At 41.8% G+C, this 12,565-nt stretch overlaps 1 protein-coding gene across 1 annotated transcript in view; it reads left to right on the forward strand.

The window, feature by feature from the left end:
• Positions 1 to 12,565, forward strand: part of TOP1 (DNA topoisomerase I) — a 69,631-nt gene that overhangs the window by 41,245 nt on the left and 15,821 nt on the right. Inside the window, exons 4-9 of the mRNA XM_075438604.1 lie at positions 162 to 288; positions 875 to 933; positions 3,722 to 3,817; positions 5,060 to 5,135; positions 6,137 to 6,234; positions 10,714 to 10,829. Coding sequence (XP_075294719.1) covers positions 162 to 288; positions 875 to 933; positions 3,722 to 3,817; positions 5,060 to 5,135; positions 6,137 to 6,234; positions 10,714 to 10,829 — 572 coding nt within the window. The remainder of the gene's footprint in view (positions 1 to 161; positions 289 to 874; positions 934 to 3,721; positions 3,818 to 5,059; positions 5,136 to 6,136; positions 6,235 to 10,713; positions 10,830 to 12,565) is intronic.

Here is a 12,565-nt window from a genome sequence, read left to right on the forward strand (position 1 = left end):
ACGTGATGGGACACTGTGGTGGATCTTCCTGTTAAGGTGATCCCTAATTTTGTAGGGTTTGTAACCATCAAAACCTGTGACTCTTTATTGATGGAAGTTGCTAGTGTTGATCAAGTATCCTCATGTGTCCCCCTCTGCAAACATACTCTTTTGTCTTGTAGTGAGCACAAAGATTCCTCGGAAAAGAAACACAAAGACAAGGAGAAAACCAAACACAAAGATGGCAGCTCAGAGAAACACAAAGACAAACACAAAGATAAAGACAAGGAGAAGAGAAAGGAAGAGAAGGTAGGTGTCTCATGTGGGGAAGCCAAGAGGATAGTTCTGGTTTATACTACTGAATGGTACAAACTCAGTGGATTAGATGCAGCTCATACTTCCAAATTTTTATCAACCTGGAGAGAACTATCCCAGCGCTGACCCAGAGGCTTGGTTTGTGGAGTGCTAGATACGAACATGCAGGGGCTTCATCTGCAGGTACTGTGAATGGAAATAGTTCCATGGTGGAGCTGTGTCCACTGCCTCCACATTTTTTCCCCTGTTATTTTTCACTTTGTCAAGCTTAGATTCAGAGATAAAGGAGAAAAATCTGTTAGAGTACATTCTTTCTGTGCAAGGACAAGCTATACACTCAACTCCAATCTATTGATGAAATTGGAGGGCCGGAAAATGGTGAGTTGACTGAAGACATACAGAAGATGTTGCCTTTTTGGTGTGTCATATAGGGTCACTAAGGGTTACAGGGGCTGAAGATAGTCATAGTGCCCTTTGGTTACTTCTGCCAAGTTAAATACCCTGCCTGTGTTGCATGTTGGAAAAATGTTAAGGTGCTCTGGGCATTGTTAATCAGCACCTACTTTTTTATGTTTTTCAGATGAAATCATCTTCTGGTGATATAAAAATAAAGAAGGAAAAGGAAAATGGTTTCTCCAGGTAAGATATCAGGTCTACAGTATGAAAAAGTAGCAGTTTGACTTTTCTTAGCTGCTCAGTATTAGACTCCTCTCACTTCGTCTTGGAAAGTCTTGGAATGCTTTTGACCCCTTCAGACGATGTATTCTTTTCAATTACGGGAATTGGTAATTGATCTACTTACCTAGTAACTGGAGATGGGAGCTGTTGGATACCTGGTATCTGCCCGCACATGCTGGGTTTGTCAAAGGTTTAAATAGGTGAATTCTGCCAAGGACAGATTGAACTATAGAAACATTGGTAGCTGGAGTCGAAAGAACCTCTGTTGTAAAATTGGTACTGGAATCCTTCAGGCAGTCTTCTGGAGACAGGGCCTTGCAAAGAAAGTCCAGATTGCCTCTGAGTGTCTCTTCTGTAAGTGACTACAGCCTAAAGCCTTTGCAGAGGAGTGATGAGTAAGGAGGATGCTTGTGTAAAATCAGAAGTACCTTCAGAAAATCCCTAGATATCCTACTCTACGAAAGTCCTGCTAATAATAGAGCTTCCTGGACTTCGGTGTTGTATCAGACATCACTAAGTAGTCATATTAAAAACCTGAAGTGAGAGCAATTGATAGAAGAGTACCTTTTCTTAATAGTTGACCAACGAAGATCTCTTGTGACTTGTTTAAATCCAGCCGTTGGTTATTTTTGAGGTGATAATTCCGGTCCCTTGACTTACTGGAGACCTGTGGTATGGTGGATGCGTGTGTTCGTATTTGTAAGTCAAGAAAAGCTTTCAGTCGTGTGTCCAGTTTTATGAATCCACTTCCAAAAAAAAAAAAATCCTTCCAGTCTCACCATGTTCTGTGGACGCAGAGAGTTTGGGAGCAGACACCTGTGTAGTCCATGCCTGTTAGTTATTCTTTGCGTATTTTGAATATGCCCTCTTGATTTGAGTTCCTCCATCTGTTTGATTTTCTTACTCCTATTTAAAAATGCAAACTAAGGAGTTATGCTTGGCACAGGGAAGAGGCGCCCTCTCCAGGCACTTTTGGGGATGCTCTGGAAAGAGAGAGCAATGACGTTTTAGGTATTTTGTGGTGTAGGAGACACTTAGTAATAACTCTTTCTAGCCTCTACTATTTATCAGAGTTGCATGCATGTGCTGATCTCACCAGGGACGTTGGATGTTCTCCTGTCAAGTAACTGGGTCCTTTTTAGGTCCAAGAGCATTTTTTTGTGTGTTGAAGGAAAGCCTAGAGGAGCCATCACAATTGTGCCCTCTCCAGGGCCAAAAGCTGGCTAAGAGTAAAGTAATTATTTTCTTTTTTTCCTGCTGAAATGTTCTTTTACAAATTCACCAGAGATGATGTCCTCGGTCAGATGGTTTTGATTTTCTTCCTTAAGACTTGGTAGGATGAGCAATGTTACAGTCTTGGGAACAATGCAAGTCAAGGTTCAGCTTGGTCATGCAGCTCCTTACTTTTAATATAATCACACTTTATTTCCCGCTATTACGAAATGTTGCGAAATATTTCAGTGTTAAAATAGGCTAGATAAAATTCCTAGCAGCTTAATGAACGGTAGATCTAGATTTCTGCCTGGAAGGGAAAATAAATTAAATGGGACAAACACTTCTTTTTCCATAGATGTTTTGCAGCTGTCTACATGCTGCAGACTTGTGTCTCAGTTAATCGCAGGCAGTGCCACAGAAATGGCTTCTTACAGCAGCATGTATCTATTTCCCCTGAGTTGCATCTGCCAGCACTGCAGTGGCTTTACAGCTGTGAAGGAGCAAACTGCCTTGTTCTGCTTCATGGGCATGTTACCGACTAAAACAAGACTCCAGAATGTCTCTTGCTGACTGCGATCTCCAAAGCAGAATGCTGCTTTTTTCTCCCACTCTATCCAATTGCAAAACCCGCATGTTGACTTGGAAACTGAGTCAGTTTGTTACAGAAATTGCTGATTGAATATGAATAGGAAAGCCCAAGATTGCACTGTTACTTTTTCTACCTGAGTGGAGCAGCACTAAGTGCTTCAAAATGTAATTTTAGACTCCATAAGACCTCTTTTTCCTTATGAAGATAAGTGAAGTGCTTCTGTGAAACCTGGAAATAAGAAGTTTATTTAAAGGGATAGTCTCTCTTGCACTCAGATTCTTTTTTTTTTTTTCTTATTACTGGTGTCTTGGGACATTATGGCTGAGAATGTTGAGCCTAATTTAATATTTGCGGTCTGCTGAAAGGGACAGGAGTATTTGCTTCTTGTAGTTTGGGTAGTGAAAAAGAGACTGATCAATTTAGCTTTGCCAAATCTTTCCTTTTCTGTTTTTCACATGCCTCAGTATTTAGTTGGCAAAAGATTCAGGGGAATAGCTTTCAGATCTTTGTTTGGCTTATAATCTTTTTTGTTCTTATCAGGCTCAAAAACAATATTGAGTTGAAACTAAATAATGTCCTCTATTTGACTGCACACATGCATGTCTTTCAAGTTTTTTTTTAAGTATATTTGAAAGTGCTGGAAGCTACAGCTGTTTTTACGCAAAACCTCAAACAGAGTGAAATCTAAGCAGTGGATGTCGATCATGATGTTGCTTGAGAAGTGGCAGATACATAGACACTGAAAGACTCTCTCCTTATGCTGTCTTGTGGCTATTCAGAGAATGACACACTTCAGGTTTTTGGGGTCTTAGGATGACAGCACTCTGCAGGAGTGGAAAACATGCCCATTTTGCAAATGGTCATTTCTTAAAACTGAGTTGTTGCTGGTTTCCAAAAAACTTCCTCTTTGAAGTTAGAACCGCCTTTCTTTGCTTCTTTTTGTAGTCCACCACGTATTAAAGATGAACCAGATGATGATGGGTTTTACGCGTCTCCGAAAGAGGACTCCAAACCCCTGAAGAGACCTCGAGAAGATGATGAGTAAGTGGCATGGGTGCTGGTGACTTGGATGTTTGCCTTTGGTTTGAAAAAGATAACATTGAGGGTGCAGGTGGGGTTACAGGCCGTCAGCGCAGACTTGTTCAGATGGGTGACTGGAGGTCTGAGACCAGACTCCCTACACTGTTACAAGTTCTCTGAGCAGGGCAAGGATAGTGTTTGTGGTGTCCAAGGCAAAATACGTTACCTCCGTCTGCAGATGGTGCTGTGAAATGTTGCAGTGCTAGTAAAGAAGAAAAGCAGAAGATAGGTAGCTAAAAGACACCGACGAAGACATAAATCTGAGCAAGTGAGGTATTAATGCTAGAGAAGTGGCTGCAGTGGTTTCTGTTGGGTGAGGAAATGACTGCACAAGAGGAAGAAAATGCATAATCAACCTGTTTGGGGCTGTGGAGGAGGTTTGCCTGCACTGCTTGGCATGATTCGTGTGGAGTGTAAATGTGTCGTGGGTTACACTGAGGATTTTTGTCTCTTAAATCTAAAGAAAAATACGCATGATGTTTGCCTGATATAGTAACCTACCCAGTATAATAAGAGCATGGTTACATCGTGCTGTGATCTGTCACCATCCATGTGCATCCAGCTCTTTAGATAGCGTCAGCTTTCCAGCAGTCTGGAGTTAAAGGGTTGGAAGGGTTTAACCATACTGGCATTCTGTCCCTATGTGGTATTTCGCAGCTTCTGAGAGCAATGGGTGTGACATCTTTTCTTTTGCGTAATCACTTGCTGCCTTCTGTTAAGTTTTTGTGACCTCCCATCTCATGTCTGCAATGGAAAGATTAAGAATTTGCCAGTTGTCAATTTTGGTATTGTTACAACTAGTGGGGGGTGCAAAAAGCGAGCCTTGTGGGCAGATCCCAGACTGGTGACTGGAAAAGGAGTTGGGGATAGAACATGCCACTAAGCTTTTGCTCATTTATCCCATCTGATGTAATCACTGGGTGGCCGCTAATAATTTTGAATCAGTTCTTCCAGGAAGATTTTTGCTTCAGCAGTCTGAAACTTGGGGAGAGGTATTCACAGTAACAGCTTCTGGGTTTTAGGGTTTTGTAGGCTGTTTTGCTGGACTGGGAGAGTGGGGCATAAAATTATATTCTTTAGAAATGAAATATGCCAGAAATATTATGAACTTGTGCACACAGACGTTGTATGTATATGACTCCTCTTTGTTTTTTGTACTGAAAAATTGATTGTTTTCATCATCTAGTCTCTTTGTTCCTACAGTGCGGAGTACAAACCCAAGAAAATCAAAACAGAAGACATCAAGAAAGCAAAGAAAAGGAAGCTAGAGGAAGAAGAGGTAATGTGAAAGACAAGTTTATTTCTATGATCAAGAAAAGCAAGGCTCACAATTTGGTATTGAATTATGTAGAGCAAGGGGAATCTGATGCAGGGGCCGGGCTGGGACAAAGCTACATGTGGTAGATCCCCACCTATGGTGCAGGTTGACTTACCTGAACCATCATGTATAAAAAGTCAGGAAAACTTTCTCTCCTACTCTTAAAACAATGGATGGAGAAGATGCCTACAGGACGTGAACTTCCAGCCTGTTCCAGGCAATTCATAGTCATTTTGTGAAGTAGCGTGCAGAGGGTAGAGGAGCCTTATCAACAACATCTGGTAATTGCACAGATGATGTAGCACTGTTGAAAAGCAGAGGAGATGAAACTGAAATTAGCTGCTAGAAAGACTCTTAAAGCTTGTAGATGGCACCTAGGGTGGAAATGTCTTTGGAGAGGGACTTGGCGAAGAGAGGTTAGCCGTGATTTGAGACTAATGAGCTACACTCCATCTAGCAGAGATACCCTTGTGAGGTGTATGTTGCAAGCACCTCCTGGCAACGTGGTTAATGCTTCCCTTCAGTGAAAGTGTCTCCATAGTGAGCAAATACCAGTATCTTCCCAGAAGCAGCCTCACAGTGGTGTGAGTGTGCTCTGTAGCATTTGCCAGACTAAACACACTAGTGCAGGCCAAGGAGGTGTTTCTATAACTAAGCAATCACATTACTATGGCCCAGACTTGCCGCTTATCAGGTGTGGCAGAATAACTGGCTGTGTGTGCACTTAGCATGTCCCAAGTGTAAAGTAAAAGAATTTGTCTTAAAACTTAAGTGGGACCATCAGCACACTTTGACTTAATAGGATGATCTGAGAGCGCATTTATGTAGCGAGGCTGCAGGAATTCAGTTGTTTGTGGTCAAACTTATGTACCCCAAGAGACAGTCTTTTAGTTTTAAAACGTCTTTTCAGGGAGGAGGGGAATACAGTAGCTTGTTCTAACAGATTCTTACTCATTTTGCAGGACAGCAAAGCAAAGAAAGTTAAGAGTAAAGATAAGAAAGTCCCTGAAGCGGACAAGAGAAAGAAGCCAAAAAAAGAAGAGGAGCAAAAATGGAAATGGTAACTATATATCAATGATGTAGGCTACCTTCTGCACCTGGACTTTCCCTGTTACCTCCCATGCTGACTGAGTAAGCACATCTGACTTTCTCTTTCGTTGATTCACGAGGATTTGTTCTGAATAATTGGCTTATGTTCTGGTAAGCTCTAAATAAATAGCTGATTCACTATGTTCATCCTCTGAAGTAGAAGTGAAATACCTTTTCTGGTATACCTAAAACCAGAAATAAGTTTTTTATGGGGGCTTTTTTTCCCTAGCTGTAGAACATAGAGGCTGTAATCTGTAATCCGATCATAACAAATCTGTAATGATCAGTTACTGGTGTTCTTGTGCCTGGAACCTGCTCCTTGCTGACACTCTTCATAGCAATATGAAAACTTGTGGGCTTGGGGTATCAGCAGGAATATAAAAATATGTGCGGATATATTAACTGGTACTCTAGTAGATCTTACCTGTTACATACATGAGAGGCTGTCTACCATTTAATTCTAGCTGGATGTCAATTGTGTGCCTCTCAAAACTGCGCCTGCCTCTGGCACAAAAATTGAAGGTGGTCAAGTGACCGGTTAAGCTTGGGCTGTTTGGAAAATGAATTTTGAAAATAAGTTTGGAATGGAAAGCCTTTTCTGTCTTGCCCAGGATCCTAAAGTAACATCACTGAGGAACTGAAGTTGTGCTTTCGCTCACTCTTCAATTTTTTTAGAACCTTTTCTAAATAAATCTGAACTTTTGTGGTTCATTCAGAAGACAGTATTGTGCTGCATCAGTAGTGTTCTGTGTAAGAAACCTGCTGGATTTTATTTTTTAACTACCCACAGTAATTTAAGCTATTGTTATTGATGGATTTGAGGAGCTCTTGTGTGTTTTGAAGTTTGGGCTTTAGTACTTCCCTCAGTTTAATGCATATGTGGTTTTCAAAAGCATGTATTTTCTGCATGCCTATGATCTCCTGTAATGTATTTTTATGACCTTTTGGGGATGATGCTGCCATGAGCATTTTCTTTTCTCAGATCATTTGGCTGGTTTTAATAGATCTGTAGTGTTGGGGAATGCCTTTGCAATCTTCTTCAGTCCTTTCAGGTTCAGCCTTTTACCTATTCATTGTCACTGTTACTGATTCACCTTTAAAAAGATGATTTTTTCTGTAGTGTTTGTAGTCTTTGCATATTTCTCTGTGATTGCCACAGCTTCCTCAGAACATCAGCACTTGCATATCTTTTTCATACTTGTATACTCTCTTAAAAATTAGATTTTCATGCCCCTCCCCAAAACAATGCTGATGTTTTTGAGCAATCCACTTTTTTATTGATCTCTTTGACAGCATATTTTTAATGTGCTTTGACATTAACAAACTACAGGGACATGAAGCAATGGGAAGCTACAGAAGGTCTCTTTAAGCCTTAATGATCTGCTGTCTTTTTGGCTTTGTCTCAGCTGCCCTTGCTGGTTCTATCTAACTTAATATTCTGTTACCACAGCTCCCTTTTGTTGTAGTCTGTATCCTTTAACAGCAATCTTTACTGGAAAGCTGTGCTGTTTTCCCCTCACGTGCCTGGGCAGCGCAGTCCCAGGTAGCTGTGTTAAGCTCTGCGATTTGTGCTTACTGCTGAGGAAAACTGCCTGTGAAAGCATGTTCTGCAAAATTGGCAGTAGGTAACTGCAGCCCTCCGCTGATGTTGCTGTCGTCCATCTGCAGCTGCCTGTAGCCTGTCTTTGCTGGACAGGGTTTCAGCTGCACTTCAGTTGTGTCTCTTAGGGCATTTTATGTTCCATCTGAGTCAATTTTCTGAATGTCTGGTGTCTTTTTGGCTACTTCCATAAGTGCTTGCTGCCTTGAGCATTTTTATCCTCGCTTATGTGAATACTTGATGCTAGACATTCCCAAGGCCTTGGCCTCATTCATCACCGTGTGGAGCTCTTTTAGAGGTCATTTTCACACTCTGTCAGTGTGTGAAGAATACGTGATCCAGAAGTATACCTTATGAGCCGTTCTCCCACCTTGTGTTACAGCAATTTCATTTCCTTGAAACAACATATCCCTAAGGTGTATTCTGTTGTTTTGTTTTTTTGTGGTTTTTTTTATGGTTGTGTTTGGGATTTTTTTTCATAAGAATCTTATCTATTTTCATTCCGCTTGAAAAACCCTCCCCAACTCTACCTTCGTGAGCTACCCTGGCCTTCTTAAACAGGCTTGATATGGGATTTAATTGAGGAACCTGTATGGCCAATTAGCACAGTTTATGCTGAAATCAGTAAGGCAGCTTTCCTAATATGCAGCATTCTCCTTGCTCCCACAAAATCATTTGTAGAACGTTGCTTTAGGAACAGGAGCTACCTTGGGCAGTGTTGTTGTAGTGCTTTTTCTGTTTAAAACCAAAGGATGATGAAAAGTCGGCTGACCTCAGGAGGCTCCCTTTTGCCTTTTGTCTTAATGCTTTTGTACCAGCTTTAGGAAGGTGAAGGTGGGACTGGGAATGGTTTGTGATCTTTTGCTGGCCAACTATCTGATAGCTTTGGGCTGAGAAACCATCCCGTGGATCCCATGCTTTCTTGTAGCCCTCCCAAAAGGCACCATGAGCTTCAGCTGTCTATTTAAACTACTGCCTCTCTAGTGCTCCTTTTGCATGCATCCTTTATAAAAGAACAGGAATGGGTAGAGGAATTTCTCATGAAGTAAATACCAGAGTGATAAATATTAAAAAGCCATAGCTGAAATGCAAGGATGGCAAACCTGTCTTGTGAAGTAGTAACCACTGTGAATGATCTCCTTGATTTTTTTTTTTTCTTTTTTTTTTCCCCCTTACCAGAAGAAAAATACTCATTGTCAGAGAGGATAGCCTTTTTCTGGCTGGGAGGAGAGGTGAATGGTTTATATCTGTTTTGCTGGAAAGAGCCTCTGCGTGGAAGATCCTAGGCCTATGTTTGACAAAATATTTAGATTTCTAGCTTCTAATTAATTTTAAAAACAATCATTAGAAATGTAAATATTTGGGATATAGACTTCAAATGTCAATATTTGTTTCTTGTATCAACAAGGTTTACTCAAGCCGTCTTTCTAGCCAGGGACTGAAATCTGACGTGCAGGTTTTGTGCTGATAGCTGGTATCGTGCGTTTGGCTGCGGAGGTGTTACTGCGCTTCTGGTGAGAAAGTCGGGTCTGGTGCTGTGGTCGAAGATGGTGCCTTTCTAACTACAGCAAAATACTGTGTCCCACACAATTGTTGTTCCTGAATTATTGATGTACAGGCACCAGTGAAGCACTTTGAGCGTCTGCTAAAAGAAGCTCTTCTTTTCTTTATACAGTGCTGATCTTCTGTACAGTGACCTTGTTATCTCGTTAGGGATGAAGTGATCTATATTTGTGCATCACAGTTCCTGAGATGCGTGCAATACATGTGTGTCTTTTCTCAGCTGCTGTTGCACCCAGAATGGGACTACTCCATAGGGCTGACACTAGAGGGAAGCTTAAACTTTTTTTTATTGTCATGACTGCTCAACAAAGTTGTCTGGGCAATTCAAAGACTAAGTGCTGTGACAGGTTAATGGTCTTCCAGCTGATTAATCACTAAGGTAAAATAGCCTTTCTCAGCAGGGAATCCTGTGCCAGCAGCATGTAGCAGTGATGTTCTGGTAATCATGGAAGAAGTGTAGAGGGGAGGGGAGGAATGTGGAGTGGCTTGGACACAGGGTACTGGGAACTGGGGGGCGGGGGATACTGGCCTGGTGGGACCCCTTTCTTCTTTAGATGAATTGCTGACCCTGGGAGTTTGTTCAGTTGGAACGTGGGGTTGGTGGCGCCTACCTTGCTTTGTTGTGGTGCCTAATGCATCATTTGTAAACATTTTTATAGAGGTGCTTTAAGGCAAGTTTTCAGTTCTCCTGTGCTACTCTGTTTTTCTTCAAGTATGCTTTTCTTACCCAAAGAATTGGAATGAATTTAAAATGACAGAGCGGGTTTTAAGTCTTTCTCATCCAAGCAGGTTTGTTCTCATTTAGGTCGTAAATGAACATCTGTTTCTTTACCTCTGCCCTTAATGGCATATTTGTCCACATCTGAAAGCAGCTGTATAATATACTACAATTGTTTGGCTTTGCTGAGCAGGCAGCCTGGACCTGATGTTAGATCACAGCTGACTCTAATTTGGCATGATCCTGGCTGCTTTACAAGGCTGGATTCTTCATTTTCCTAAGTTCTAAGCTTTTTCAGTTGTGTGGTTTTGTGAAAACGGCAGTGGGAGGTAAGGACTATGGTGTTGTCAGATAACGTGCGACCCAAGGTGTTCTGTTCATGGATGTGGCCGTGCTTTTTTTAAAAAAATAAAAGAAAAAAGTGGTGACAATGCATTGAATATTTGTACTTGGTCTGTGCCTGGCAAAGCAATGATTGCTTGGTGATTTTCTTTAACATACTCTTACACCCGCTTAGTAATGAAGATCAGGAGCTTAAAATTGTATTGGTTTATATTTCTCTCTTGAAGGTGGGAAGAAGAGCGCTACCCTGAAGGTATTAAATGGAAGTTCCTAGAGCACAGCGGTCCTGTATTTGCTCCACCATACGAACCTCTGCCTGAAAACGTCAAGTTTTATTATGATGGTAAGTTAATCTGTTTCCACTTGTTGGGAAGAGAAATAAACATTCTCAGGGTATTGTGGTGGTGTTCTGGGGACTGAAGAGATGAGGCGTTTTTGTTTTAGTGGTTAGCTTAGAAGCAGCTCCTTAATGCCTAAGGGAAGGAGCGATCTGTAGAAGTCAAGAAACAGCCTGCTGAATTCTGCGGAGTTGCTAACAGACATGAACTTGTTCTCACTCTGTTCCAGTGGTAAATCTCTCAGGTTACATAACAGTATGGGAGTATCTTATGCCTGAGAGTAGCCGTGTATAACCACTAGAGTACATAATTGTAGCTACTTCATCACTGGTCACCTATAGGCTTGCTCTGTTTTCTTTAACCTTATGAACTGCATCTTCCATAATCTGTGATGAAATTCCTCATCATTTAGTGGCATGAGCAGACTAAAAGACAAATTTTGATACAGATTGTTAGGGTCTTGTAGGAATGCATGGGATGATCCTGGCCACAAGGACACAGCGCTCTGGTGTAAGTCATGGTCCCACTCACTAACCATTTTGTGTGGCAGACCTAATTGATGTGGGATTCTACCGTGCTGGGCTGACTGGTTGTTAGAGGCTCGTATGGAAGGGATTATAGGGTGTGATGCCTGCTGGAGACCGAACTGGATGACCCGTGTGTTTCCTTTTAGTCCTGTGATCGTGTCAAATGAAGGATCAAATTAACCCGGGATTGAATCAAGTGAGAGGCATTTGAATGGATGAAAATGTAATTTTTGGTGAAGGGGACATCTGCACATGGAACTCTTCCAGGAGCAACGTGCTGTTTTCATGTGACATGACACAGTGTTTTTAAATGCTGGGAAATAGGTGGCATTCATTTTCAGCAACAATGTAGTGAAGTAAACATAATGCATCCTAGTAAAGGCTACCTCCAAGGAAGTAGCACAGTGATCAGGGATGTCTACAGACTGCTTTATTAGGGTTTTATGTGAACTTGATACAAAGTTGGAATTTTTTTTCCTGTATTGGAGAATGTACGATAATCTCTCCTGCTGTCTAGAGAAGAGGAGAGGGGCAAAGTGCACTATTGTGATGTCTTCGGTGCAGGCAGCAGTAAGCTCCTCTTCTGTCTAGCCATCTATTTCACAAAACCTCTAGGAAGTGCAGGGATTTCTGCAACCTCTGTCTCTGTCAGAAGAGAAATTCATCAATAGGCTCAACAATTACGAGGCGGGCAGGGGGGTCTGTCAAATAAAGCAATTGCATAAGTCTTCCTTGAGAAACTAGACAAAAAAAAAAGTCAGATATCTGATTTACACAGAAGCTGCTGAGAGCCACTGTCTGTGCTTACAAGGCATCGTCTAATTTCAAGATTATCCTAGGATGATTTGTAGAGTCCAATAATCGCGCTGTGGCTGGCCAGGCTGCAGGCTCTCACTGGAGGAAACTGTCCCTTGCCTAGTGATTGCATTTTGGTGAGACTGTCTCTTTTCATCTGACATAATGACTGCTGGAGCTATTGTTAGTGCCTACCATACCAGACTCAGTGAAGGAGCATGAAATGCCAAAGCCACCTTTCAGGGCTTGACTATACGTCTGCGTAACTGTGGGTTAACAAGCTACTGCTCGTACCCCACCGGCGGCTTGAACTTACGTGTTTTTCTGTAGATGGGGCAAGGTAGGAGAGCAGATGGTGGCAGTTGCATTGCAGTCATGGCCATGTCGTCTCTTCTGCTCATTATGTCCCCTGGTTGGTC

This window comes from Opisthocomus hoazin, chromosome 18 (genome assembly GCF_030867145.1).
Source record: "Opisthocomus hoazin isolate bOpiHoa1 chromosome 18, bOpiHoa1.hap1, whole genome shotgun sequence".
NCBI lineage: Eukaryota > Metazoa > Chordata > Aves > Opisthocomiformes > Opisthocomidae > Opisthocomus > Opisthocomus hoazin.